The sequence below is a fragment of the Zonotrichia albicollis genome, chromosome 5 (genome assembly GCF_047830755.1).
Source record: "Zonotrichia albicollis isolate bZonAlb1 chromosome 5, bZonAlb1.hap1, whole genome shotgun sequence".
Classification (NCBI taxonomy): Eukaryota; Metazoa; Chordata; class Aves; order Passeriformes; family Passerellidae; genus Zonotrichia; species Zonotrichia albicollis.
Window position 1 is genome coordinate 34,775,309 of NC_133823.1, and position 24,874 is coordinate 34,800,182.

General features: G+C 37.8%; 2 protein-coding genes across 7 annotated transcripts in view; one reads left to right on the plus strand and one right to left on the minus strand.

Annotated features, from left to right (window-relative positions):
* ASB5 (ankyrin repeat and SOCS box containing 5) overlaps nucleotides 1-13,246 on the minus strand; it is a 43,924-nt gene extending 30,678 nt beyond the window's left edge. Inside the window, exons 1-2 of one of the 6 annotated variants that reach the window (XM_005483824.4) lie at nucleotides 13,105-13,246; nucleotides 6,245-6,399 (exon numbers count right to left, since the gene is read on the minus strand). Coding sequence is in view for 1 of the 6 variants with exons in the window: in XM_074541303.1 (XP_074397404.1) it covers nucleotides 819-1,014 (196 nt within the window). In the remaining 5 variants the exon portion in view is untranslated. Of the gene's footprint in view, nucleotides 1-818; nucleotides 1,084-6,244; nucleotides 6,400-12,012; nucleotides 12,149-13,104 lie in introns of those variants that run through there. The other 5 variants (XM_005483825.4, XM_074541304.1, XM_074541305.1 and 2 more) reach the window with 5 other exon arrangements.
* On the plus strand, nucleotides 12,892-24,035 carry SPCS3 (signal peptidase complex subunit 3). The gene is made up of 5 exons (XM_005483820.4): nucleotides 12,892-13,179; nucleotides 15,661-15,734; nucleotides 18,269-18,345; nucleotides 19,778-19,893; nucleotides 20,338-24,035. Exons 1-5 carry the CDS (start codon nucleotides 13,037-13,039, stop codon nucleotides 20,468-20,470), a joined length of 543 nt encoding a protein of 180 aa, XP_005483877.1. The 5' UTR covers nucleotides 12,892-13,036; the 3' UTR covers nucleotides 20,471-24,035.
* Nucleotides 24,036-24,874: the final 839 nt, after the last annotated feature.

Below are 24,874 nucleotides of genomic sequence, written 5' to 3' on the forward strand. Positions count from 1 at the left end.
ATCCCAAGCTGAGCAAAATCAGGGCTCAGTCATGTGCCAGCATGCCACAATGTAGAAGAAAGAGTGCTCTGTAATGCAGAAGAAGAATTCAATGAAAATGGTACCTCACTACAAATGAGCTTGGAGCAACAGTTCTGCCAAAGTTCTGTTTGCGTGAACAGAAAAAAGAATTTTCACAAGAGCTTTGCAATCCAGTAAAATCTGAAGGGTTTCCACACACATGCCCAAAAGTTGGCCCTGACAAAGTGTTACTAAGGTTCCTGCTATGTGCCAAGAGACAACTTATTCAAGGTATATGACAACTATATCTCTCAAAAAAATTACTATATGAAAATCTTACCCTAATCAAGACATAACTTTCAGAAATATTTTGACTAATTTCACTAGAGTGGTGCAAAATAATCATATGCCAAACTTGGAAAATTTCAACTATGCATGGTAATCTGGGGGGGACATTAGAAGCAATTGGGAAAATAGTCCCAGATTGGGAAGTATTTGGCAACCTTATTTATACACAGGCATCTTAAATCTAGGCCTCTCTCCAAATAGAAAACTAGCTGTGATATTTGAATTTCATTCTCAACTTAATGTTAATTAAAACAAACAAACAAAAAAACCAACCAAAAAAAAGCTCACATAATCTAACAACACTCCTACAGATAATTTTGTTTATAAAAAACACAGCAACAAGTACAGAACAAAAACCTCACTCAACATATCACTTGAAAAACTGAATGCAAATGAGGCTACCAGATAAGTAATTACCTGAAAAACAAAATCCCCAAACAGTAGAGATAACAGAGTATATACAAATATACCTTGTCCTTGAGGAACTCCATAAAATTCAGCAGCTATCCTTGCTGCTTCCTTACGGTTTCCTTTCACAATGTAGAAATGACTAAGTATAGCAAGGCTGATCTTCACAAAAAGTTTAAAACAAAAAAGTGAAAGTATAGTAAAGTAGACATTGGATAACTGCTGTGCAAAAGGGCGACTTTCTTCTATGACAGTCATTGCTGCAGCAAAACCTCTGTCAGTGTTTGGGTCGGGCTCTCAAATGTGTTGATAAGATCAGATGGCTCCAGCCATGCACTCTTGGGAACAACTGGTCCCGAGGAAAGAAAATATCAGCTGGTCATGATGCCTGCTGCTCAAAATATGACGATTATTTATACTGTACATAGTACTGAGTTCACTACCGCTCTTGCTAGCCCGGTGATATTCATGTGGGACAGCAGGTTCCAAGATCCTGGATTGTACTTGTTCCACTTAAAAGGTCTGTTGCATTACAAATTCTGTATTTCTAATTCATTTATTTACATGTTTAAAATACATCTTCAAAAGTATTATAATAAAACTCCTGAAATTTGTGTGCTAAACCACATAACTCAGATAACATGTTTTTGCTAAAATATGTTCTCCTGCTGCTTAAGTACAATTGCTCTTTTCTGATATTTCATTTTATGTCAGACTAATATTCTTTCCTTAAAAAACTAGAATCTTATCAGTAAATAATTGAAGTACACATTAATAAATAAACAGAGATTTAATATATATCAGCTTTGACAGTCTCATTATTTTGCTCAGGCTGAATGAAAGTATCTAGACTTTAGCACTATACATAAAACAGTATTCAGAGTAGGTGATACGAGTCAAACATCTAGATATTTTTATCCATAAGACCTGGAGCACCTAAAATTAAATTAATCAAAATGCAATGGTAACATTTCAACATGGAAAATTTCTAATAGCTATGAAATGTATTTCATTGTGCTGCATCATATGACACGACAGGCTTTATCTGTTGGCCAGATTTAGAGAGGGGAATCTAAATTCCTCCAATTTTTTAAGAATTAATTTGCCTTTATACCATAAAGCTATTACTCACAGTCATCAGCAGTCACTCACAAGTTGTTCCATTAGTGTGAGTAATTGCTCAGTAAATTGCTGAGTTGCAACATGATAAAAACTGAGGAGCTGCATGACAGAACCAGATTTCTAAGTGAACTATAATCCTAAAAGAAAAATTCCTGGCAGCACAGGAAAGGGTCCTACCCTAAACTTTATACTTCCTTCTAAATTAATAAAAAAGTGACTTGAATTATAACTTAAAATGCTCTAACCAAAGTAATCCTAAAACTTTCTATTCTACCCTGGGTTCTCATTTGGTGATTAGAAAAAAACAAAAACATTTTAGAATGTTGGCAGCGGTCCATCAGGATAAAAGGGTATGATCCAAATGTCACTGCATCCACAAATCACCCTGACTTCAATGAACTGAACAGCAGATATAAAGCACTATAATACAAAATCATACTTCTGAAGGGAAGTGGAAACAATAAGGCACCTCTTATCATCTGACTCTCAGAGTAATTTATTAGAGTAAGAAGCTATAATGTTTTCTGGAAACTAAATGCAAACAAATCTATACAAATGAAGAAAAGACAATGATAAGTGGAAATGTTCTTGGAAATTATTAAAATTTTTGACAGACAGGAAGTCAATTGTGCTTATCTTGAGAGAAAGAGGCAACAGGTATTTTTCTTTGAAAAAATTTAGTCCACTTAAAAGTCAATCATAACTAGAAAAGGAAATTAAAAAGGAGTTTACCTTGTAAACTATATTAGTTAGTAAAAAAAATACCCAAATTTTTTACCAAATTTCATTTATAGACATTTTCTCATCCAGCCAGAATAGGAACTGCTTTCCTCATATCATTCTTAGAAGCGGGAATGAGTACTTAAAATGCCAAATGAAAATCCCTTTTTATATTTGGCACATTGTTATCTGACACTGAATTGAGGTGTCATGTTTTCCACAAGTATAAAAGGCATTATGATCTGAGCTACCACTGCCAAGCTCTGTTTCAATCATTAATAGAAATGGTATTTTCCTTAGTAACACACCCAATACTGGAATTTCTTACTTCTCCCATATTTGTACTAGTATTACTAAGCTTAACTTGATCAGTCCACAGAAATTTTCCAGCTGCCTTATGGACCTGTTTCACAAATTCACCACGCAGTACAAGGAAAAGCCAGAATTATGTTACAGAAAGCTTTTTCTTCCTTTTTCCCTTTTTCCCTTTTTCCCTTTTTTCATGTTATGCCACCTAGTACCTGCTTTCTCATCTGGACTTCTCCCATATTTCGTCAACGAACAAAATAATCTTTCTTTTTAAAGGCAAAATTCCAAATAGCAATTACCATAAATAACAGCAGGAGTTAACAGTGCTCAGAATTCATCTTCACCATACAATACTGTTTCCTGCTTCTTATAATTGCAGTAGATAAATCACAAAATAAATTTCTCAATTGTTAGATTGTTTTTTTCAAGTTATTTTTTTCTGTCAAGGTTCAAAAAAAGTAAATTTAAAACTACAATAATAAGGCGAATAGGCATTTAGTATTTTGTAAGTGATGTTTCAAATAACCTCACAGATTTGTAAAACCACTTTTAGGAACAAGATGAAAATTGAACAGGAAGGTTATTCCTGTATCAAAACTTGCCTCGCGTCCTTTCAAAAATTTCCCTCATCAGTAATAAACTACATAAGGATGAAAAAATACATGGAATCATGAGTTTTGAGAATTCCAGTTCACACATACTCATCAGAAGCTGGCAAAATTAGTCTTATATTTCCTCTTTTTTTAGAGCTCTGTAACTCTTATGTGCCAGCTTAGCTGGAAACTCTCCCAGCTGCACAGAACCAAGTCTATCCTAATCTAAGGGTTCTAAAGAGCTATAGAAATTACTGTTACAGCTTGCTGGCAAAGCCATGCTATGAGGCACCCAGTCACGAAAACTAAGCAACTGCTTAGATGTTAATGCCCACATAGCATTTTGGGAGAACCAGCAATGTGAATGCTGAGATCTGAACACAGAAGAGCTGAGAGGAAGCCCATGCAGACTGGGAAAACCAGAAACAGAAAGCTACAGCTGTTGCAATGGAAATCAGAAAATAGAAACATAGGTAAATAAATGAAGGATCTGGCCGTCAATGAGATGACACGAAGGACTGTAAAAAAGTGAGATGTAAGTGTTCCACATTTTCTGTTGCATGACAATATCTTGCAGCACTTCAGAATATTGAGAGGTTCCAAATGGAAATGCACCATATGTAACAAATGTACAACACTATAATGATATCAAAACACTTAAAAAGAGCAGTGGCTTAATCTGGATATTCGCATTTCCCATGTAGTTTTGACTTTTGGGAATGAAATTTCTTGGCCTCATTTCCTCACTAGTAAAATGGGGAGTATTCTGAAGATAACTTCATTGCTGTTGAAAAACCACTCAGGTATCCTGGTGAAAAGAAAAACTAACTATGTATTTAATAATTTTTATTTTAATACAAAATTCAGATTACAAACCTAAATAAAATGAAATCTTGACAGTTCATTCACTTCATGTCAACAGAAGAGATGGGATGTAAAATTATTTTAGCATTTAGGGTTTTATCATAGCACACAAGAAAATGGCAACAAGCTACATTGCAGATTAAGAATATTTGTATTTTTATTTTGTTTAAGAAGATAGTAATACTGTGGCAGATGACGATACCCTACCTTGACACATTTCCAGCACATTTCCAGCAAATAAAACAAGAACAATGTAATGATTCCTCTGATATGCTTCCCCACTTCTGGCAACTAACTATTTTAATTTTAAAACCCCTTAAAAAACTTCAAATGCTGTAATTTATGGTCCTAGAGTTCCCTTTTAATGTAGCTTGGTCAGCTGTCATTTCTCAAGAACACAATCTGTAGAATCAAGATAGCAATACTGCTGTTTATAATGACTATAAAGGGGTTCATTTCAAACTCCAGAGCTCAAAGTACCCTGGCCTTTAATGCTTTGCTGTGTAGCAGCCAAGTGCAGAAAGAAAGTATCCAGCCCTGGCACCTGTTTGTGCTAATTCAAACTGTCCAAAATCTAGTGTACGATTTACCCTCAACCAAAGTAATTTTTAGAAAAACAAACCAACCAAACAAACCAAACAAACAAAAAAACAAAGGGAAAAAAAAACTCAAAAAAGAAAACCACAAAACCTGTGCTCTATAATCTATGATTAACTGCATAACCACATTCATAAACTATTTTATTCTCACAATTTTTCTTCTATGCTTTAGAAGACTGGTGTGTCTAAGATGAGATACAAAAGAAAATTAACACAACCGACAGAATATTTAGTCTTTGAAGGCACTTTTTTTAACATCAAAGACTATAAAACCCTTAGAAATATGATTTCTTTGTAGCACATGCCGTGTTGTTACATTTGGAAAACATACTTCTTTCTATTTATATTTTTTAAAATAATCTATTTAAACTAAATGATAGAAGATGTAAAAGAGTAATTATATTCACAACACAGATTCCATTACAGTTAGTCTTAACAGTTATCTTCTCTATTTTGGAGATGCATATAAAACCCTGAAAGGGAAAATGTTTATTTTAAATATGAGATAAAGATGAGATACAATACAAGGAATTATTTGTATGACACTTCACCAGGATGTCTTCCTCCACATATAAGAGACATCTAGATATACACAAGACATCCTGATTCTGACACTTCTGTCCAATAACAGGCATAACAGAAGATTTTCAGATAAGAGGCAGAGAAACAGGAACTCTTAGGTGCCTATAAGAATTGATTATTTTATATATTATAGGCAACCAACTGGGAGAAATTTTTAAAGTAATACCCTTGAAACAAAGAGTTTAAAATAAAATACAAGTAAGAAATCAAATTTTAGTACTGGGTTTCTGATACAAGCATAAAATGCTTCATGAAGGGCTCAAAAAAAGAGAAGCATGAGCTACTGACAAGGAAATGTCTAACTCAGCATGAAAAATTATCTGCTTAGTGACCAGCTGACTTGTACTTTAATGAGTGTATGAGATGCTAATCTTCAAAATTTTACCTACTTATCTAAAGCTACTGAATGTTATGTCACTTACTTCTTAATCTATGTTCAGCATTTTTTTCTACCATTTTATATTCAAAGCATTTGAACTGAAGAAATCTAGACTCAAAGGAACTATTTTAAAATTTATTTCCTCACTATTCAAAATGCTACCTTAACATCTTATTGAAGACAAAAAAATAGGCATACATACCATAAAACAGTCTTCAAAAAGTCTTAAATGGTTTTTTTCATCAATATCACTCTTAAGTTAAGGGTATGATGCATTTATGCTTAGGCACAGAAAATAAACCCAATCAAGTCATACTGACCTGACGAAGTTCAGAAGCTGGAGTGACTGGGAAACATCAAGCAGCTGCTGTGTCCTTTTCTAAACAGGAGCTCAAGCCCATTAGTACGACCCAAATACTGCTCTTCAAAAAATATGAAGGGAAGAGGTGGCTGAAGTACAGACTGTGTTCTACTGCTTTGGGGGAATGAAAAGACAAAATATGAGAAAACGCAAACTTTTTCATCTAGAAAAGAGGAAACTTGTTTTAGATCTGAACTGCTTTTTCACTGCACCTCATTGGTATCCTTAAGAATTCTACAAAATTGAGCATCATGACAAAACCATACTATCAGCACAAAAACCTGAGAGTTGTATTGCCAATTACAACAGATATAACACTGTAAACCAAAGAAATGAAAGATCCATTTCTCCTTTTTACAGATTTCTTCCTGAATGCCATGTCTATCCAGGATCTACACACACCATACAACATGAAGCTACATAACTCATAACCAAAGTTCGTTTCATTCCAATTTCTGTAGTTCTCATAATCCCTGCTAATAGCTTGATAACCCAACCAAAGACTTGAACCAAAAGTCTGTTTCAAAATGCAATGCAATGACAACTTTATTGGCACAACAGGGAAAAATGAGTGTCTTAAAACACTTCTCCTCATAGTTGAGCTCTGGCTTTTGACACCCATTCTACTTAACAGTTACTTATTTAGACACCATTTGCCTTCTCTAACAATGAAGCACAACATTGCTTCATTGCTCACAAACCTTTGTAAATTTTTGTAAAGCTCTTTTAAAGGAGCTTTAATACACAAAAATTTACAAAGGTTTGTTATGTATATACTTTCTCTCTATATTTTGGTGTAGCACATTATGTCCACAGTTCTTGAACTGCTCTAAAAGTTCAAATTCATCCTTTTGGGTGGTACAGTGGTACTTTTTTGGTCCAGTGTACTAAAATCGTTGGTCTGACACAGTTTAAGCTCTATACAAATCAAGTTATTTGAGTACATTATTGATTTTATTTCTAACATCACAAAAAGACTGTTTATTCTACTAACTCTTAATGAATTAAAAATGGTTTCATTGAGGTGTTTTGCCTTTTCTAGTAGTTGGAAATACTACTCCTATCTTAGAAAATAATTCTAGCCTACAGACTTGTATGTCTGGATTTCCAGAGAATGGCATTACTGGTCAGGGATTAAATATCAATCAGCATCTCTGCAAATAGCAGACATTCTCCATATAACATGTATTTAAAAGCATAAAAAGTAACTCAGACACTTAAGTGATCATGAAATTTTAGTCTTCTAACTTTCTCAGTCCTTGAAAAAATAACATAGTAATGTTAAGTTTGTACCCCTTTGTTATGCACCACTGGACAGCTGCTTCTCATAATGGGGATAGATTCCCCTTCAGCTACAAGTCTGGCATCAGCCAATTGTGCTGTCACATTATCACATGAACGTGCTTGATCTGCTTAACCAGTCCACCTAATCACTGACAGCAAAGTTCTACCCAGAAGGGAAGTAGGTATGACCAACAAGCTTACAAGTAAATTCAATCTCAGTTTTGCTAGAAACATAGTAAGTTTATTTACGGTACTTGTTGCAGTCCTCTTTGGATACCTAACATAACTCAACTATTAAGAGTATTACAGAAGATTCCAAAATAAGTCATGTGTGTACTTAGAGACACTACTAAACCCTGAAACGTGTCAGACAGCAGGCACACACAGCCTGCTGACAGACGAACTCTAGCAAATCTTGCCCCCCAGAAGTTTAAAAAGTTACCACCTCCAGCTGCCCATTCCATTCCTCAGCTAAAGGTTCCTGCCCCTCTCTCTCCCTTGCTGGAAATCAACAGGAAGGAATGTGTACTGGTACACTCCTCAGTTCAAAATCTGGCAATTTCAACTCTTAATAAATTAAAACCAATCTTGTTGGACTTTACAATGAAAAAGCCACTCACACCCACCCCCTACAACCCATTCTGTGACAAGGCAAATGACCCCCTGGAAAAACTCATAGCAAACCATGAGGGGAGAGTAATGTCAAAATGCACATACTCACTGCCTCTTCTTAAGGATACTTAAGCATAATTTTTGATGGCCTTATGTACTGACACAGGTGTATCAGTGAATCTTAGGAAGAACCTCCTCATTTTGCACCTCTTTCCCTTTGTATAGTTCCTTTCTTGGGTCCAAGCAATTTCTTTCATTGCCAACCATGTCTACAGAACAGAGATTCCCTCTGTGGCAAGTAACTCAACCTCTTAGAATTGTGGTACCACAGGAGCTATGCTTTTGGTGTTTCAGCTAGATTGACAAACTAACTTTAGTTTCAATTAGATTGAAAAACTAACTTAAGTAACTTCAGTAGGCATGGCAACCACCTTATTAATCTAAATTCATGTAACTAAACCTGGTATTCTTGCAGTTTTTAATCCTTTCTTCAACTAACAGCAAAAATGTCACCTGTTCTTATTAAATAGATGCCTCTAAATAAAATAATTCTTAAGCTGTGAATCTTTTGTCATCAATTTGAATTCCTTTCAAAATTGTTAATTTTATTTTTCCTTACAGGCTGTCTGTAAATTTTTCTTTAACCATTTAAATTTTTTCTTCAAAAATATTTTTTGTTTCTCAAAACAGTGAAATCATTTGTTTACTTTTATTCCCCCTTTCTTCAAACTTTGTCAGGTTTTGTTCTTGACTAAGTAAAAGTGGTTAAGTGTTTAATTTTTCTTCTTTCTCTGTAAAGCGTATTTTGGTGCCTAAGAAAGTTAATAAAAGGAAATTACACAGTCAATAGCAGGGATGAGAGTTAAAAGTTTATTCTGCAAGCTTATGTCATTATATGCTGACTCCCATGGCTACTGCTCGTAACAGAAAGGCTTTTTCCATCCACTAAAATTGGTATCAGCTAAATGATATCACCATGACAGAGCTAGTAAAACATCTTTTTCTTCAAGCTGAGGCACGACAAGTCTCTGCTTGGTGCTTTTACAAGAGACATGAAAATACCTTGTGATGAAGTCTTGCAAGTGGCTGAGTGAATGAGGTTAAACCCCAGTTGAGGTGGAGCAGTAGCACTCGGGTTTCTAGCCCAGAATGGAAAGCACAATGAAGTCAGAAAGGTTAAGCTAAATTAGTAATGTTTGAATGAATTTACTAACATGGCTTCATAGGCCATGAAATGGGCAAACCTCACAGGAGCCAAAACTTAACTATGTTAGGTTCCAAAACATATTGACTTTGGAGCCAAGAACGTTTGAGTCTCTCTGTGATGCAGCTTTTATTTTACCATATATTATGCCACTAAATGAGACAATGTTGTAAAATATCAACTTCATTCTGAAATCAGAAATTAAAAATTCCCTGAGATTTTCTTGCTGAAGGATTCACAGTAATACCACAAAGACAAGTGAAAATTTCTTCTTGCTTATCTTCTTATTCTGCTTACTGTGTAGATCCAAAGTTTAAAAAATGGAGGTGGGGAGAACATTAGAATCAAATGCAGTCCAAAAAGCCTCTTCTCTTAGTCACAGCCTTTCCATGCCAGCTGTAAAAATGAGCCATCCAGAAGAGGTGTTAACTGAGAGGGGGCTGTTGCAAGAGACAGCTGATCATGGCCACATTTATTTTAATCTTTATCTTCTTACCCAGAGCTGTCTAAAAGGCTGTGTGCTGCTACTGTCTCTCAAAGAACTAAAATGTCAACAATTAATAAAGGACAAATACAAGAAACTATTTAGGCATTCATGGTAAAAAGATCAAGACATACATACATACATGTACCTAGATCAAAAAAAAGGTCCTCATCTATCTAGGTGCCAAAGATGCCACAGGCACCTAAATTTTCAGCTGTAAAATTAGTCAGAAACTTAAGCCCCAAGAAGGCTACAGGTGCTGGGCTGAAGTTAACACCTCCCTTTCACCTGAAATTCACAACATACACCCCAAAGCTTCCATCTATGTGTTCCATGTTAGAACCAATATGATTTCAGTGGGAAAGCAAAGAACTCATAGCAATCTCTGTTGATGGTCAGTGTCAACACTTGCTATTTTGTTTACAGATGATGAAAGGAATTGCTCCGTAACTTGAACATCAGAGTAGAAAAATGTCAACCAAAGAAAGCAAGCTACTCTCACTCAAAAGACTACTTATAATCAGCTGCTGACAAGGATCAATCCTGCTGAAGTGCCGGCACTATAAAAAAAGAACACATGTTTAATAGATCAAAGAGTGTACAAAAACTCATTTGCAAAGTCAGATAATTTTAGGCTGAGGACTGGAGAAGGATGGCAAATTCTACATTTCAGACCTGCTGCCAATCCTATCTCTGCATTTTTTTCAACGAGTTTGTAATGAAAAACATGACATTTCTTGAAGTGATAGCCAGCCTGAACACTGACATGCCTTGTGCTCTGCTGGTCTGGGCTTAAGGATGCTGCTTGGGTGTAATGAATACCATTCCACTGCATCTCGGAAATGGTCTCCCAAATTTTTCTGCTTCCCCAAGCTCCTTCAAATTTGTTTCCATAATTACAGTATTTGCTCAATTCCCAGTAACATAACTTATTTAGCTGTCAGCAACTTTTGCTATTAATATTATGTCACCATTCTTCATGAAATATCATATTTTATATCTTTCAAAAAACAATCTAGAACTTATGACCAAACAGCTATTGTGAATAATTATCTCCCACAACTGCTTGATTTCAAGATACTTTCCTATTTTGATTTTGCAATATTTCAGTCATTAAAAAGCTATAGGTTTCTTTATTCTGAAACAGTAATAGATCAGTCCTCGAATAAATTACACCATCTGTCTTCCCGTTTACCGTACTTTTAAGTGACACTTATTTAAGGTTTCTACTAAAATAAATCCAAACCTCCACAAGCAATAGCCATATTTATGCACTGCCTTAAAAACACATTAATTTGGCTAAGCCTTTTGATTTTGATCTTTTGTAGGTACCTAACTACTGCTTTCAAAATTTCACTACTTTATTCCTGTAAATTCTGTCAAAGAGCCATATTTTTAATAAAGAGTTGTTTAGTATGAAAAACTCAAAATAGCAACCACATGAACTAAAAACAAGAACAAAGGTGATTAAGCCTTCTTTTCTTCATAGATATGAGGAAAAAATGGTATTCACTTTTGAACTATCCTTTTGAAAGCAGCAGACATTTTATAGGTTCTGAAATGAAGCTTACAGTAAAAGCTTCCTTAATGCTTCTAAGTCTTCAACTATTTTGGGGAAAATACCCACTTTTCAGTAAAAATAATCCAAGTTTTCAGCAAAAACAAGTTCCAGACCATAAACCATGACAATAATTAATATTTTGAATAGCATAAATTAATAACAAGCCAACAAAAATCTTTACACAAGAAACTCTCTGTGCTGCTGAAACTCTTATGAAATATCAGAAAGGCCAATAATTAGGAAACGCAATCCAGAAAAGGGCCTACCCTCTTTAGGATTGTGACTGATATCAATGTGGCAAATGCACAGGCACACAGATAGCGGAACACAGGGTCCCCAAAGGAATGTTGCCATAGGTACCTTCACATCCTACAGACTAAACAGACATGTGCTGCTGCAGGTACTCAGTCTGGGGGAAACAAAAAGCCTCAGTATGATCTTTTTCCTTTTCTATTTCCTACCTTTAACTGCAAAGATTTTTCTTCCCTGATTCATAGACCTGGCTCTTGGCTACAGGGAGGAAAAGAAACAGCACCATCATTACAGAACAGAGGTATTTCAGAGAGGCCTGGCAGTGCCCACCTTCTTCTCCCTGTCCCTTCAGTCCCCCTGAAGCTTCCACCCTGTCAGACTCCCGGCTCGGAGCTCCTGCTCCTACTCCCAGTGTTTGCAGCGCTGCCACCTCAGGGCTGGGAAATCAAACATAACCGAATCTCTGCTGACACCTGTTGGCAGCCCCAAAAACCCCGGTTTATCGTTCTGGTATAGTTCATACACACGAATACAGCGGTTGGGAACACCGAAAAGATCGGCGCCAAAGCACTGAAAAGTTCTCATTCCCCTGGGCTCTCACATGGATAACGTTGCAGGTCCGGGAAGCAGGAATGGGCACCAAAGAGGGGCCCCAGCAGGAGTAAGGAATCACCTCACTACACAAACTGATCTTTGCTGGTACCAATTTAAATTGAAACTTCAACCAAATTGGTGGGGTAAGGTGAAAGGCTGCCTCACCCTGCGGACGGTGTGGGATCACCACGCCAAAGAAGAAGATCCAGGTACTAAAGGAAATGTCTTCGCAAGAACATTGACACACTGAGCACGTGTGTAACAAAGGGCAAATGAATAGGAACATCCTAGAGGAAGCAAAGGAGGGAATGGCAAATAGCACCACCAGGGAACGCAAGATACAGACATCAAGTAAAAATACAAGCCTCCGCCTAAAACTTATTTACGCTTTACTACACGAATGCAACAATCCAGGAGAGCGACAGATGCTCGGTGAGAGGGAGTGCCCTGGGAGCACAGGGGGCGGGGGCAGACAGTGAATCCACAGCGCCCCGCCCCGCCCTGCCCTGCCCACCACGGCCGCCATGTCACGGCCGCCATGTCGCGCTCCGGCGCTGGCCCCGCCCATCTCCTGGCGGAACGGGGCGGGGTTGACGAGAGGGCGTCGCCATCCTGGAGCCCGCCCCGCGGCGCGAGACCACGCCCCCTCCCGGCGGTCGCGCGCGCGGCCCCCCTGCCCGCCGCCGCCCGCTTCCTGCCGCGTCCGCGCGCCCGCCCCGCCCGAGCAGCGGCCGCAGCCCCGGCCGGGCCCAGCGGGGAGATGAACACGGTGCTGTCCCGGGCCAACTCGCTCTTCGCCTTCTCGCTGAGCGTGATGGCGGCGCTCACCTTCGGCTGCTTCATCACCACCGCCTTCAAGGAGCGCAGCGTGCCCGTCCGCATCGCCGTCTCCCGGGTCACGCTGTGAGTGCGGCGCGGAGCGGGAAGGAAGGGAGTGGCGGGGCAGGGCCGGGCCCGGCCGGGCTGGGCGGCAGGCGCTGCCCGCTGGGGAGTGAAGGGCTCGGCAGCCGAGAGCGGGGCCGGGGCGGGTGAGGGGACGCTGCGGCCGGCAGGGGCGGCCGGCGGCTCGCGCGGCGCTCGGGCTCGGCCTCCTGCGCTCCGGGCGGGCCAATGGGGGAGCCCCACGACGGCGCGGCCGGGCGGGAGCCGGGGCGGCGCTCGGGGAGCGGCCCGGCCGCCTCGGCCCCGGGAGCGGAGCGGGGGCAGCTGCTGCCCGCGGCTGTGGGGAGACAGGGATTACAGGAACGTGGAGTTTATCCTATGAACATTTATCCCATTGTAGTACCTTTTGCTTTTGATTAGTAGGTCTCTTGGGTTCCTCCATTGATAACCTAGCATACTTTCTGTCCCATGGTAGCAGAGTGATTGGGATGGCTTCTTTTCTGTGAAATGCACCAGGTGTAGGACACAATAGCACATCAAAATGTGTTGCCTACACAGATAAAATGAGCTGATGCAAACTTGTGCTGGGGAACCTTTTTTCCCAGTTTTGGTGTTAGTTCGGGGTGGGGTTTTTTCTCTGAAAGGAGACTTCCTCACCGAGAACTTCCATTTAGTTACGTATGTGTGATGTGGAGGGCAGTAGTTTCACAAGCATTTGAGCAGCTGTTACAGCCACCTATGAGTGGAGGTCTTTGCTCCCGTTTTTGCCACGTGGTTCTTTACCAGAGGCCACTGGGGAATCTGGCTCATAGGACATTTAACTGACCTGCTTTAACTCAGCTCATGCTTTTTTGTTAGGTTGGCTTTGGCTCAGATTAGGGAGCTAAAGCAGCACACTTTGGAAGTATTTAGTGCCAGCTTGGATGGAACTCTGCACAACTTGGACGAGTGAAAGGTGTCCATGTCAGGGAAGTTGGAAATTTATCTTTAAGGTCCCTTCCAACCCAGGCCATTCTGTGATTTGGTGATGATTCTGTGGAGCTTTGGAACCACCCCAAGTTGTGTCACCTGTGGATGCCTAATAGCAGGACTTGAAAGGAGACATGGACTGCCATCACCTTTCAGACTGGTTTAATACCACAGGAAATAAACCAAGAACCTGTATTCATGCTACACTGAGGATTGCAAAAGCAACAAACTTTACATAAAAGCATGTCTTCGAGTGTTATGGTGCACTCAGCATATATAGGGCAGCATACAAATGCCTGATTTGGGTGAAATGTGTCTTGCCAGTCCCTTGTGTGATGCACACAGATCTGGTGTTACTGGAAGGGGCCACACCTAATCTGCTTCTCTTGAATGTCTGAGAAGTTCTGGAGACCCCAAGCTCAGGCCTGCTACTCCATCTGACTGGCAATGGTTAAGAGGCGAAGTCAAGTGCTTGATAAGGTTTTCTACTTAGAAATATACTGCTTTCTGCAAAGAGATGAAAATTCATAACAAGGCTTAAATTGTGAAGATTTGGTGGTGTTTTTCTTATCTGCTATCTCCAAAAGTGTTTTCTTCACTTGTAAACTTTTTTTTTTAATTTGAGGTTACTAAACCCAGTTTTAATGAAATAATATTTTGACTAATTTCTGAACTGGAATAAATATAGCTATGAAGTTCATAATTCATAAATAAAATTGTTCAATGAAGTGTTGAGGTTCACAGTTGATGGCTAAGCTAATTGCTTGTGGAATTCCTCTTTGTAGATAGTAAGTTTGGTAAAGCTTTATGTATTCATTATGCTTATCGGTTCATAAAACTGATAAGCTTTATGAATACATATGGCAATATCTGCTGTGTGTCTGTTATTTTCCAGTTACTCTTTCCATTGTGTTTTAGTGTGCCAACATGAGGTAGTTTTCCAAATGGGAGCTTATTATAAAGCCTTCCAAAATGATACCAATTTCCAGAATGTAGATGAAAATAACTATTTTCTTCATGCTGTTACTTAAATACATCACAGGAATAAATCTTGAAACTTGAGTGAACTGTACATGTAAACTGTTGTGTTGGAATGGTCAAAGCCTCATGAGGGGCTTTGGTTTTTTTTGTTTTTTCAAGGACAGTTGAGAAATAATATTGAATGTGATTGCCAGCAGACTGCTATGCTGATGGTGTCCCAATCAGTTTTACTTATATGGAGATGCTAAAACTTATTTTACTAAAATGAAATGTAGTCCAGCTTATATGCAGATTTTTGTTAAAAGGAAAAAGTCAATAGGCTACTTATATGTCTTAGACGCTGTGGTGTCAAGGCCTGACATTTAAAACTGGGACACCATAATTTCTGGAAGGTGGGTGTTAGTTTGTAATGTTGATTTCATTTTAGCCAGAAGTATATAAAGGAAAATACAGAAAATGGATGAGGGAAATATCTAATAAAAACCATTATTTTTGTAATGTGTAAGATAAAAATAATGAGAAAGGATAATCTTGTGTTTTGTTTTCTCCTAGAAAAAATGTGGAAGATTTCACTGGACCTAGAGAAAGAAGTGATCTGGGATTCGTCACATTTGACATTACTGCAGATATCCTTAATGGAAAAAATGGTTTGCACACTTTTTGGAATGAGAACACTTAGATGCTATTTTTGTTACCTTATAATCTTCAGATATTCAGGACATAGGGAAAACTAGCAATTTGTCTAAAAATAAAAATTTAAAACAGCTAAAAATAGTATTTTGCATAGCTGTGGCAGTGAAATAGAACTTAAACCATCTCTTTGGTCGCTAGTAGTTGACAAATTGTTTAATGCCTGTTTTTGAAATCAGGCTCTTTTGTTAAGTGCACTGTATCTAATAATGGGGAGTGCAGTTTAACATCTAGACATTGTTACTTTTAAGTGAAGTTTGTGTCAGTGGTTTGAGGAGTGGATTAATGGTAGGGTTTATATAGGATATTGTTTGGAATGTCACGCCTGATGTAGGAACTGTACCTTTCAAACTCAATTTGTTGTGAGGCTTTCTAAGTCCTGACTGTATAATAGTTGCATAGAAGTACCCATCATTTTCTAAAAATAAAAAAGGCATTGTAATAGTTGTTTAGATGTTAAACACTCTAATCTTTAGCGTTGAATAGTGTGAAATTCATTGGGAAGCATACAATTTACTGAAAGATGTATCACATTGTTTTCTAGCCTCTTTCTCAATTGCTGTTGCAGTTTTGCAGGGGTTTTTTTTGTATTTCTTTGCTTCCCTGCTAGTCTGCATTTGGGCTCTTGAAAGAGTTTTTCTTCAGAAGTCAGTACCAAATAATAGGTGGCATGTTCAGGTGATTAGACTAAACCCTGTTTTGCAGCTGGTCTGAGAATCCTGGGATTTTTCCCTGTCTGCTGGTTTTTGTTAGTTAGGCAAGGCACTGATCACCTCTGTGTTTTGGTTTCCCCCTTTTGAAGAACACTGTCTTGTGTGAGCAGACCACACAGAATACAACTCCTGATAAATATGCTGGATAAACAGGCTAATCAGATTTTTGCAGGCCTGTTTGCACAGGAATAAGAGAATTTTTTTTTTATCAGCTGGAAGCAGGAGAAGTAAGTTCCTGAGTTTTACCTCTGAAAAGCTTATACATATTAAAAACAGAGACTGAATTCTAAATTAGATGCACAGACCTGTACACATTGTGTATAGAGAGAAGCAGAGCAAAGCAGGACAGGACCTCTAAAAGAAATGTTCTTATAAAAGGATTAGTCTGCAGTATATGAGCATAAAGATTCCATGTTTGAATGACTGCTACTAGTAACAGCCTTAAAAAAAAAAATTATTCTGACTGAATTTCTCATGCCTGGCATAAACAAAGCTTGCAATACGTAGTGCTGTTGAAGTCTGGTAGGGTTTTTTGTTCAAAATTTGTGAAGAGATACAGGTACATGGACTGTCTTAACTACCAGAAAGAAGTTGTTAGTCCTGGGAGAAGTTAAATAAAATGGCAGTTAGAAAAAGGAACTAGGCAAAGGAAAGGGAGCATAGAATTTTGACAATCTCCTTTAAGCTTATTTAATTCATTGTTAAATTTTGCAAGTGATAAGAAATCCTATCAAGGAGATCTTCAAAATCTTGTTTGATATTTTGAGCCAGGTGACAAAAAAATCTTCAAGTAAGATATTTTCACCTATTCTTGCAGTGACAGGAGTTAAATATTTAATTCTTTCCTTTCTTGCCCTTTGAATTAGTAGCTGAAAAACGTGTGTGTCTTGGGATGAGTGGAAGAAGGAGAAACAGATTTTGAGGATGGTTAGGGAATCTATTTATTCTTTTGAGATAATGGCAAATAGAATAGAAAAGAGGACTAGGAAATAAAAGATTACAGCTAATCTCTATTGTGAATTAAAAAGTGTTTTCCTTAGCAGTCACACATTATTGTTAAATAAACAGACAACTATTTAGATTCCCAGCATTATTATACTGTCTCAAATGGCAGTCATCAGTTTTTACTGCAGTTTTTACAGCAGTCTTTACTGCTGATTAAAAATCTGATCAGAGTTTTTTGTTCGAGTCTAATGAGCTTTCTTTGTTGTCAGTAGAGAATCAAATTTGCTAATTTTTGGGGTTCCTTCCAATATGAAATACTTCCCATATTCTAATTTCTCTATCATGGGCATTAAAGGCTCTTTGAATTCCCTACTCTTCACCAATTTTGTATTTATATATTGTTTAACGTTATTGTATTTGGATGCAAGGGTTCTCTGATACTATAAAAATTGCCTTGGGGATATTTGTGGAAGAATTCTGTCGTGACTTTTATGTTCAAGGTTTTATAATAGGTTGTCTAGCAGAGGATTGTGATTACTAGCTTGCAGTGTCAAATATAGAACTCCTAAATTATTGGAGGAGAAATAGCTGCTAGACTTCATAAGTACTAAAAAGAAATACCCACCTGAAAACCTGTCACTTTATTATGACTAAAACTTGTGTTCAAACTGCTGGCAGTGCTCTGATTTATGAGTAAGATGAGGTATGTTGAAAGGTAAGAGCTCACTGTAATGATTATAGACTACTTAGATCTAGTAAAAATAAAACAAGGTTATGTAAGTACAGTATGGTATTTTTCTTAACTTGCGTACATCTGCAGAGTATATTTGATTGGAATGTTAAACAGTTGTTTCTGTATTTGTCTGCAGAATATTCAACAAAAAACAATGTAAGTATTAAAAAGAGGTTTGAAGCAATTACTCATTTTAGTACTGCAGCTATTTTTAAGCGTTCTGTAGTTCTGCTGAGAAGAGTTAAGGCCACCAGTATTTCCTACTAGCCTGCACTGGCCTTCATGATTATTTTCTTGACAGATAAACCGTAGGCTGGGAAGCTCACCTCCATAAAACCTAACTTGATATATGCCCAATAGAATGGGAGAAAAATGATGCATACCTTGTGTTGCTGTACACTTACAATAGTATACTGTAAATGAGTTTTTTTACCTTTTCTGTCCATTTTACTTTTTTCCTAAATGTCTGCAGTTGACTGCTGTTAGAAACAGGAGGGAGTGGCTTCTGGGCTGGCCTGATGTGGTGTGTGTTGTTCATGGATCACAGTTGACTCTACCAGTTACTGTAGCCCCATAATTCATTTACATTACCTTGTCATACTGCTCAAAATAATTTGCCTCGTTCCATTAAATTGGTTGCTACTGAGCCTTCCCTTTGGGATAGCTGAAAACCCTTTTTACTGATCTGATAAAAGCTGTGTGGAGCAGCATTTAAAAATTTGCTTTCATGAAAAAGCATGCTGCCATAGTACCACTGAATTCTAGTTAAAGCTGCTGTGGTCACATTGCAAGGACATGGTGAAACTTGGTGGTTTTCTTAACTTGCTGTACAAAACTGTCCTTATTTTTAAACTTTTTTTTCAGTACCTTAGTTATATTAAGCAAGATGGTGGAAGTTGTGTTTGTACTAGATTGTACAGTGATTTTACTGTATTGTTCCATATTTTAGATTTTTCTTTCATGTAACTCAACACTTCTCACAAATACTGGGATGTATTTTTCTAAATTGTTCTATAAATTAGTAAACAAGACTGTTTAGCATCTACTTGAAACAACTTTACACTTTAGGGTGTAAAGAATTTACACTTTAGAGTGTAAATTCCAGTAACATAAGAACTTGAGATCTCACTTTTTCAACTGTTAATAAATTTTTTGGGGTTATGCTTGCAATTAAAATAGAGATTTCCATTAAAGTTGGAAAAATGATATGGACAGAAGCAGAGTCATGCTAACTCAGTTTAGGTCCTTTATTTGAAACAAAGTCTAAATTCTGCCTTGAAAGTGACTTACCTTTGCAACTCAGAAGGAAACCCCTTTATGCTTTGTAATTCTTCTAAAGCATATGACTTCTTTTTAAATGTCTTTCTTGTGTTTTAAGATGTTCCTTGTTGTTTCCGTTTATTCCATGCCAAACTTCACTGTGTAGTAGTATTACATTGCCCCACTGTGAAGTGTTACGTTGTTAAATTATGGATTGCAAGCATGTACTTGCAAAAGGGGTTTTTAGAGGAATAGTGCAATGAAGGTCCATTGTCTGAATGTGATCTCTTAAGATACCTTGCTGACTTAATTACAATTGTGATTTTAGGCCCTAAATCAGGTGGTCCTTTGGGACAAGATCATGTTGAGAGGAGATAACCCAAGGCTGTCCTTAAAAGACATGAAGTCAAAGTACTTTTTCTTTGATGATGGAAATGGTCTCAAGTAAGTAAATATTTGTTTTATTACTAGTATTCATGGTATCTTGATTTACTTACATGCTTTGCATTTAATACATGTGTTCATTGGTGTAGTAAGGTTCCTGTATTCTATGTGATACTCTGTCATCTCTATTGCATCTTCCATTGGTAGAAGATGGCCTTGGGGTGCAAGATACCCTATGTATTCTGTAGACTGGAAGATGCACTGCTATTATGAGCAACAGGCTTCTGGGTTTCTGCCTTCAGTCTGTGTAAAATTGGTTCTGTGATGCACCCAACTCCAAAGGAGTCAAGTAAAAAAAAAGAGGCAGTAACTACCTAAAATTAAACAGCTTGTTGTTTCTGGACCACATAAACAATCTGTATCCTAATTTATTTAATACTAGTAACTGTTAATTAAATCACTTAACTTGAGTGTTTGTGCTGATAGTCTTTGTTGCTTTTGCAGGGGAAACAGGAATATCACCTTGACTCTCTCCTGGAATGTTGTACCAAATGCTGGCATTCTACCTCTTGTAACAGGATCAGGACATGTGTCTGTACCTTTTCCAGATACCTATGAAACAACAAAAAGTTATTAAATTATAGTACTGAATCATAAGCAAAATATTTTTATACTTGTATATTGTGGATACATTTTATTGCAGTTTCTTCTTGCATCCCATGCAACTTTTCACTGAATGGAGCTTAATTTCCTCAGGATAGTAGCATAGGAAAAGGAAATGAAAATTCAGGGTTTTTTTTTTTTTTAATAAAACATTGAAGCTGAAACTTAAGGGAAAGGTAAATTGCAGAGTAACGGTTTTGAGGAGGAAAACTGAGGATTTTTTTTTTCCTGGCCATTTAAGTATAGATCTCCTTTTCTTTTAAATAAATATTTTTAAACCAGAAGATAGTCTTCCTGTGTTTGGGCTTTTTAAGTACTGTGATTCTTATTTATTTTGTGTAGAACTCAAATATACTTTCTGGAGTTGGTTTCTGGAAGTGCCTGAAGGAAATGGCTGTTCCATTTTAGGGCATTTTTTTAAATCCATGTGCAGTATGTTACAGTAGGCTAAACATGGTTCTTTCTAGGACTGTCAGCAGCTACTTGGAAAACTGGTAGTTCATTATCTGTCAGTCAGCCTCAGATCTTGAGTGCCACTGATGAAGCCCACATTCAGTTCTGTATTACAAATCATTTTAATAATTGCTTGCAGTGCAGCAAACTGGAAGAATAAAAAGAAATCTACTCAGTATGAGTCTTATTTCTTTAAGCATAAGACATAAGGCTAAGTCAGTAAGAAAAGTAAAAGCTTTAGGTAGAGAAAGGCTTTCTGAAATGGAATCTCTAGATTTTTACTGGGATCTGTTCATCAAGGAAGAATGAATGTGCTTGTCCCAGAAGGGGCTGAGACAACTGATATCAGAGGGGACCTTCCACAGCAAGGGATAGGATAGATGTTCCCTAAACAGTCTGGGTAAACCTTTCCAAAGCAGAGGGTTTCCCCATGGTAAGATAGAGTAATTGAGGCAGATTTCCCAACCTGGCTGTCAGTGGGTCTGCCTGCAAGGCTTGCTGAGTTGCATGAGCCAGGAAAGGTAGCAAGCAGCGTGCAGCAGCTTCAGGCAAAACCTCTGCAGAAAAAGCAGCCTCCGTGTGGCTGCACATTCCCCTGTGTGTGTCCTTCCCTCAGCCACAGCTGGGAGTGCTGCCAGGGTTGGGAGGAGGGAAGGAGCAGGGTACCAGGATGCCTCTGGGCAACAGCAATGGCTGGCAGTGATTGACTGGTGCATTTAGGCCATTCAGGAGATGGAGCACCCCCTCTATCTGCTGTGGCCCTCCTGGCACAGCGCCTGATTTACATATGTATCTTCAAACAAAGCATGACAAAGGGAATTCATTGCCAGACAGGGAATGTTCTAGATGTACCGGACACTTGGAAAAACAGGAAACTAAAACTCAGGTTTTAATGCTGTAAATCAGAAAAAAAGTAATAGGAAAAATGATGAGAACTGCATTGTGAAAACTCTTATTAAAAAAAGAGATGCAAAAGATCAGAGCAGAGTATCTCCCTTTGTTTTGAGTTCACCTAAGAGCTGATTGATTTTGAAGGAACTAACTTGCTTTTAGAAAGGGATCTTTAATATTTGTGAATTTTTCCTAAGTGACTATTGAATACATTCCTCATGTTGATGTATTAATCAAAAAAAGTCTTGAAAAAAATTCCCAAAAGGTGCTTTGTCTATACAAACAAAATTTTGTTGTAAGTGCAAAAACTAAAAAAAAAATTTTTCCATAAATGTTGTCGGAGAATTTGTCATTTGTATCCAGCATATTTGCATGAATTTCAGTTCTCTGAACTTATGCTGTTTTCCACAGAGTAGTATAATCAGCACGTTGAAACACATACTATTTTTCCTGTGCTTTGATATCAATTGTATATATGGCTCTAAAAACTGTTACAGAGAACTTAAAACTGTCATAGAGAAGGAAAACAAAATATTTTTAGAGATAATTGGGCAAAGTTGTGGATTTGTTTTGCTAATTGCCAAATAAGTGGTTGGTTTTTTTCATAAATTATATTCTTGAGTTGTTTACTGAAGCATTTCTTGTGGCTTGGCATTCAACCACTTCCCTGCATTCCTTTGGCAGTACTCTTCCAATTAATATAATGTCTGCCTATTAAAGAGAAGCTTTAACTACAGAGACAAGGATCTGCTGTCAAAGAGCATCAGGGAGAAAGCTACTTTCTGTCCTACAAAATGGTATATTCCTCCCAGCAGACAGTAGCAGAATTTCAAAACACAGAAACAGTAGCTTTCAAATGTGATGTTTGATGCTTTACTTGTGTTTCCCTGTGAAGAGAAATTATGTTTGAGGTAAGCATTGTAGAGGGATGAAGAAGAAACCATCATGGAGTTCAAATTCTTGGAGAGAAGAATTTGTTTTTATCCTGATGAAAAGGCCAGCATAAATGAGCACTTGATGCTGTAATAGCTTGGTTTTTGCTCCTGAGCCACGGAGACGGGATGTTGGTTCAGAGTTTAAGGAGGCAAAGTCCTCAACTGATCTCTATAAAAAAGTAAAAAGCCTTTCCAAAAGTCAAATGGCTACTGTATTTTGTTGTGACAATTCTAAAGCATTTACAAAAAGAATGCGCTTTTGTGGGAATGAATGGCATTGACTTCCTCTCGTCTCACACATCTCATGAGGTACTAGTACTGCTGGCAGCTGAGTGTGCTCTTAGCTGTGTTGCTGACCAAATTTTGCTGGTTTATGAAGTAATATGTACAAACAAGGTGTTCCCTGGCAAGTGATTTACTTAATGGGGAGAGCTGAACTGAAAATGGTAAAGATACATTTCAGATAATAATTTTTAACTGAGGTTCTGGAGCCAGGAGTTCTTGTGTAAGGACTGGAAAAGGGAAATTTTTAAAGTAGCCTGCATTTCCATTTGCCATCAAAAACATGCAGCACTACACTGACAGCTCTATGCGGGAGGGACAAAATAGCTTTGAAAAATCTGTGTTTAGAGCTCTGCTCCCCTGAGCAGGCAGTCTTATTTATGGGTGGCTCTACAGTTATTGAAAATAGACATTAAGAAAAATTATTTCTTTCAGTTGTTAATTATTTTATATATTTCTTATGAACAATGAAATTAAACCTAGCTAATATATTGCTTACTAGCAAGATTTAAATAGAGTTCCTGCATAATTTTTGGATTCCAACTGTTGAAAATGTTGTTCTGAAAATTGCTTCAAGATGGTAGGTTTTACAGATCAGTTCTGCAAAATGAAAGCTATTTAAGCTGAAAACTCAGGTACTGGAGAAGCAATCTTGCTCCAAATTTGTGTCAGAAAATCCATACAGAGTAACTGTCAAGACTTCAAAAAAAGTTTTTCTGGTTTATTTGGCTGCTTTATTTTGGAATTTTTTTTTTCATTAAAACAGTTAAAACTTATAAAATTTTAAACTGTTCATTCAAAAACAACAGACAGATATTGTTTAGCCTGAAAAGTCTCATTCTACACATATGGGTAAATGCTCATATTGCAGTAGTTATATCAGGCATCTTTTTATTAAACCAAAAAAAAAAAATATCCAAGACTTAGCTTGAACAAGGCAAATCATTTCTGAATCTTTTTCTGGTGCCCTCCAACACTTCCCTCAGACCATTTTCTCAATGTTATTGAAGATAATGAGCTGAAGATGCACAGATGGAAATGAGTATTCAGTATTAAGAATGGTCATAGAACAGCTTGGGTAGGAAAGGACATTTAAAGGCCATCTAATGCAGCCCCTGTGCAGTGAGCAGGGACATCTCCAACCACATCAGGCTGCCCAGAGCCCCATCCAGCCTGACCTTGAATGTTTCCTGGGATGGGACATCTAACACCTCTGGGCAGCATGCTCAGTGCTTCTCCACCCTCAAACTTCTTCCTTCTATAAATCCAGCCTTCTTCAGTGTAAAACCATTATCCCTTGTCCTCTCTCAACAAGCCCTGCTAAACTGTTAATGCCCATCTTTCTTTAGGGCCCCTCCCAAGTGCTGGAAGGCCTCAATTAGAAGTTCCTGGAACTTTCTCCAGGTTGAACAGCTCAATTCTCTCAGCCAGTAATCATCTGCATAGCCAGGATTTTTCTCTCCATCTCTCTCCACCTTCTCCTCTTTCCCTCCTCTCACCCTTCCCTCCTTCTCACTACCCCTACCTGTTTACTCCAAGCTTCAACACAACTGCTTTTTTCAATCATTAATGGTCTTATAATGAAACTCTAAATCCTCTGTGAATAAACTATTTAGAAAATAAAGTGGAAAAAGAACAACTGCGGGTTAACCATGGGCAAATTCATCTGAAACTTTCTTCTACTGCCCAGCTGTATTCCCTTTTGCTCCTTGGTAGTACTCGTGTAAATTCCGAAGAAATAGCTGACACATTTTAAAATTATAAAATTGGCAGAAATGGGTTAGAGGGCATACATATTTCCAGTGCTAGAAGACCAT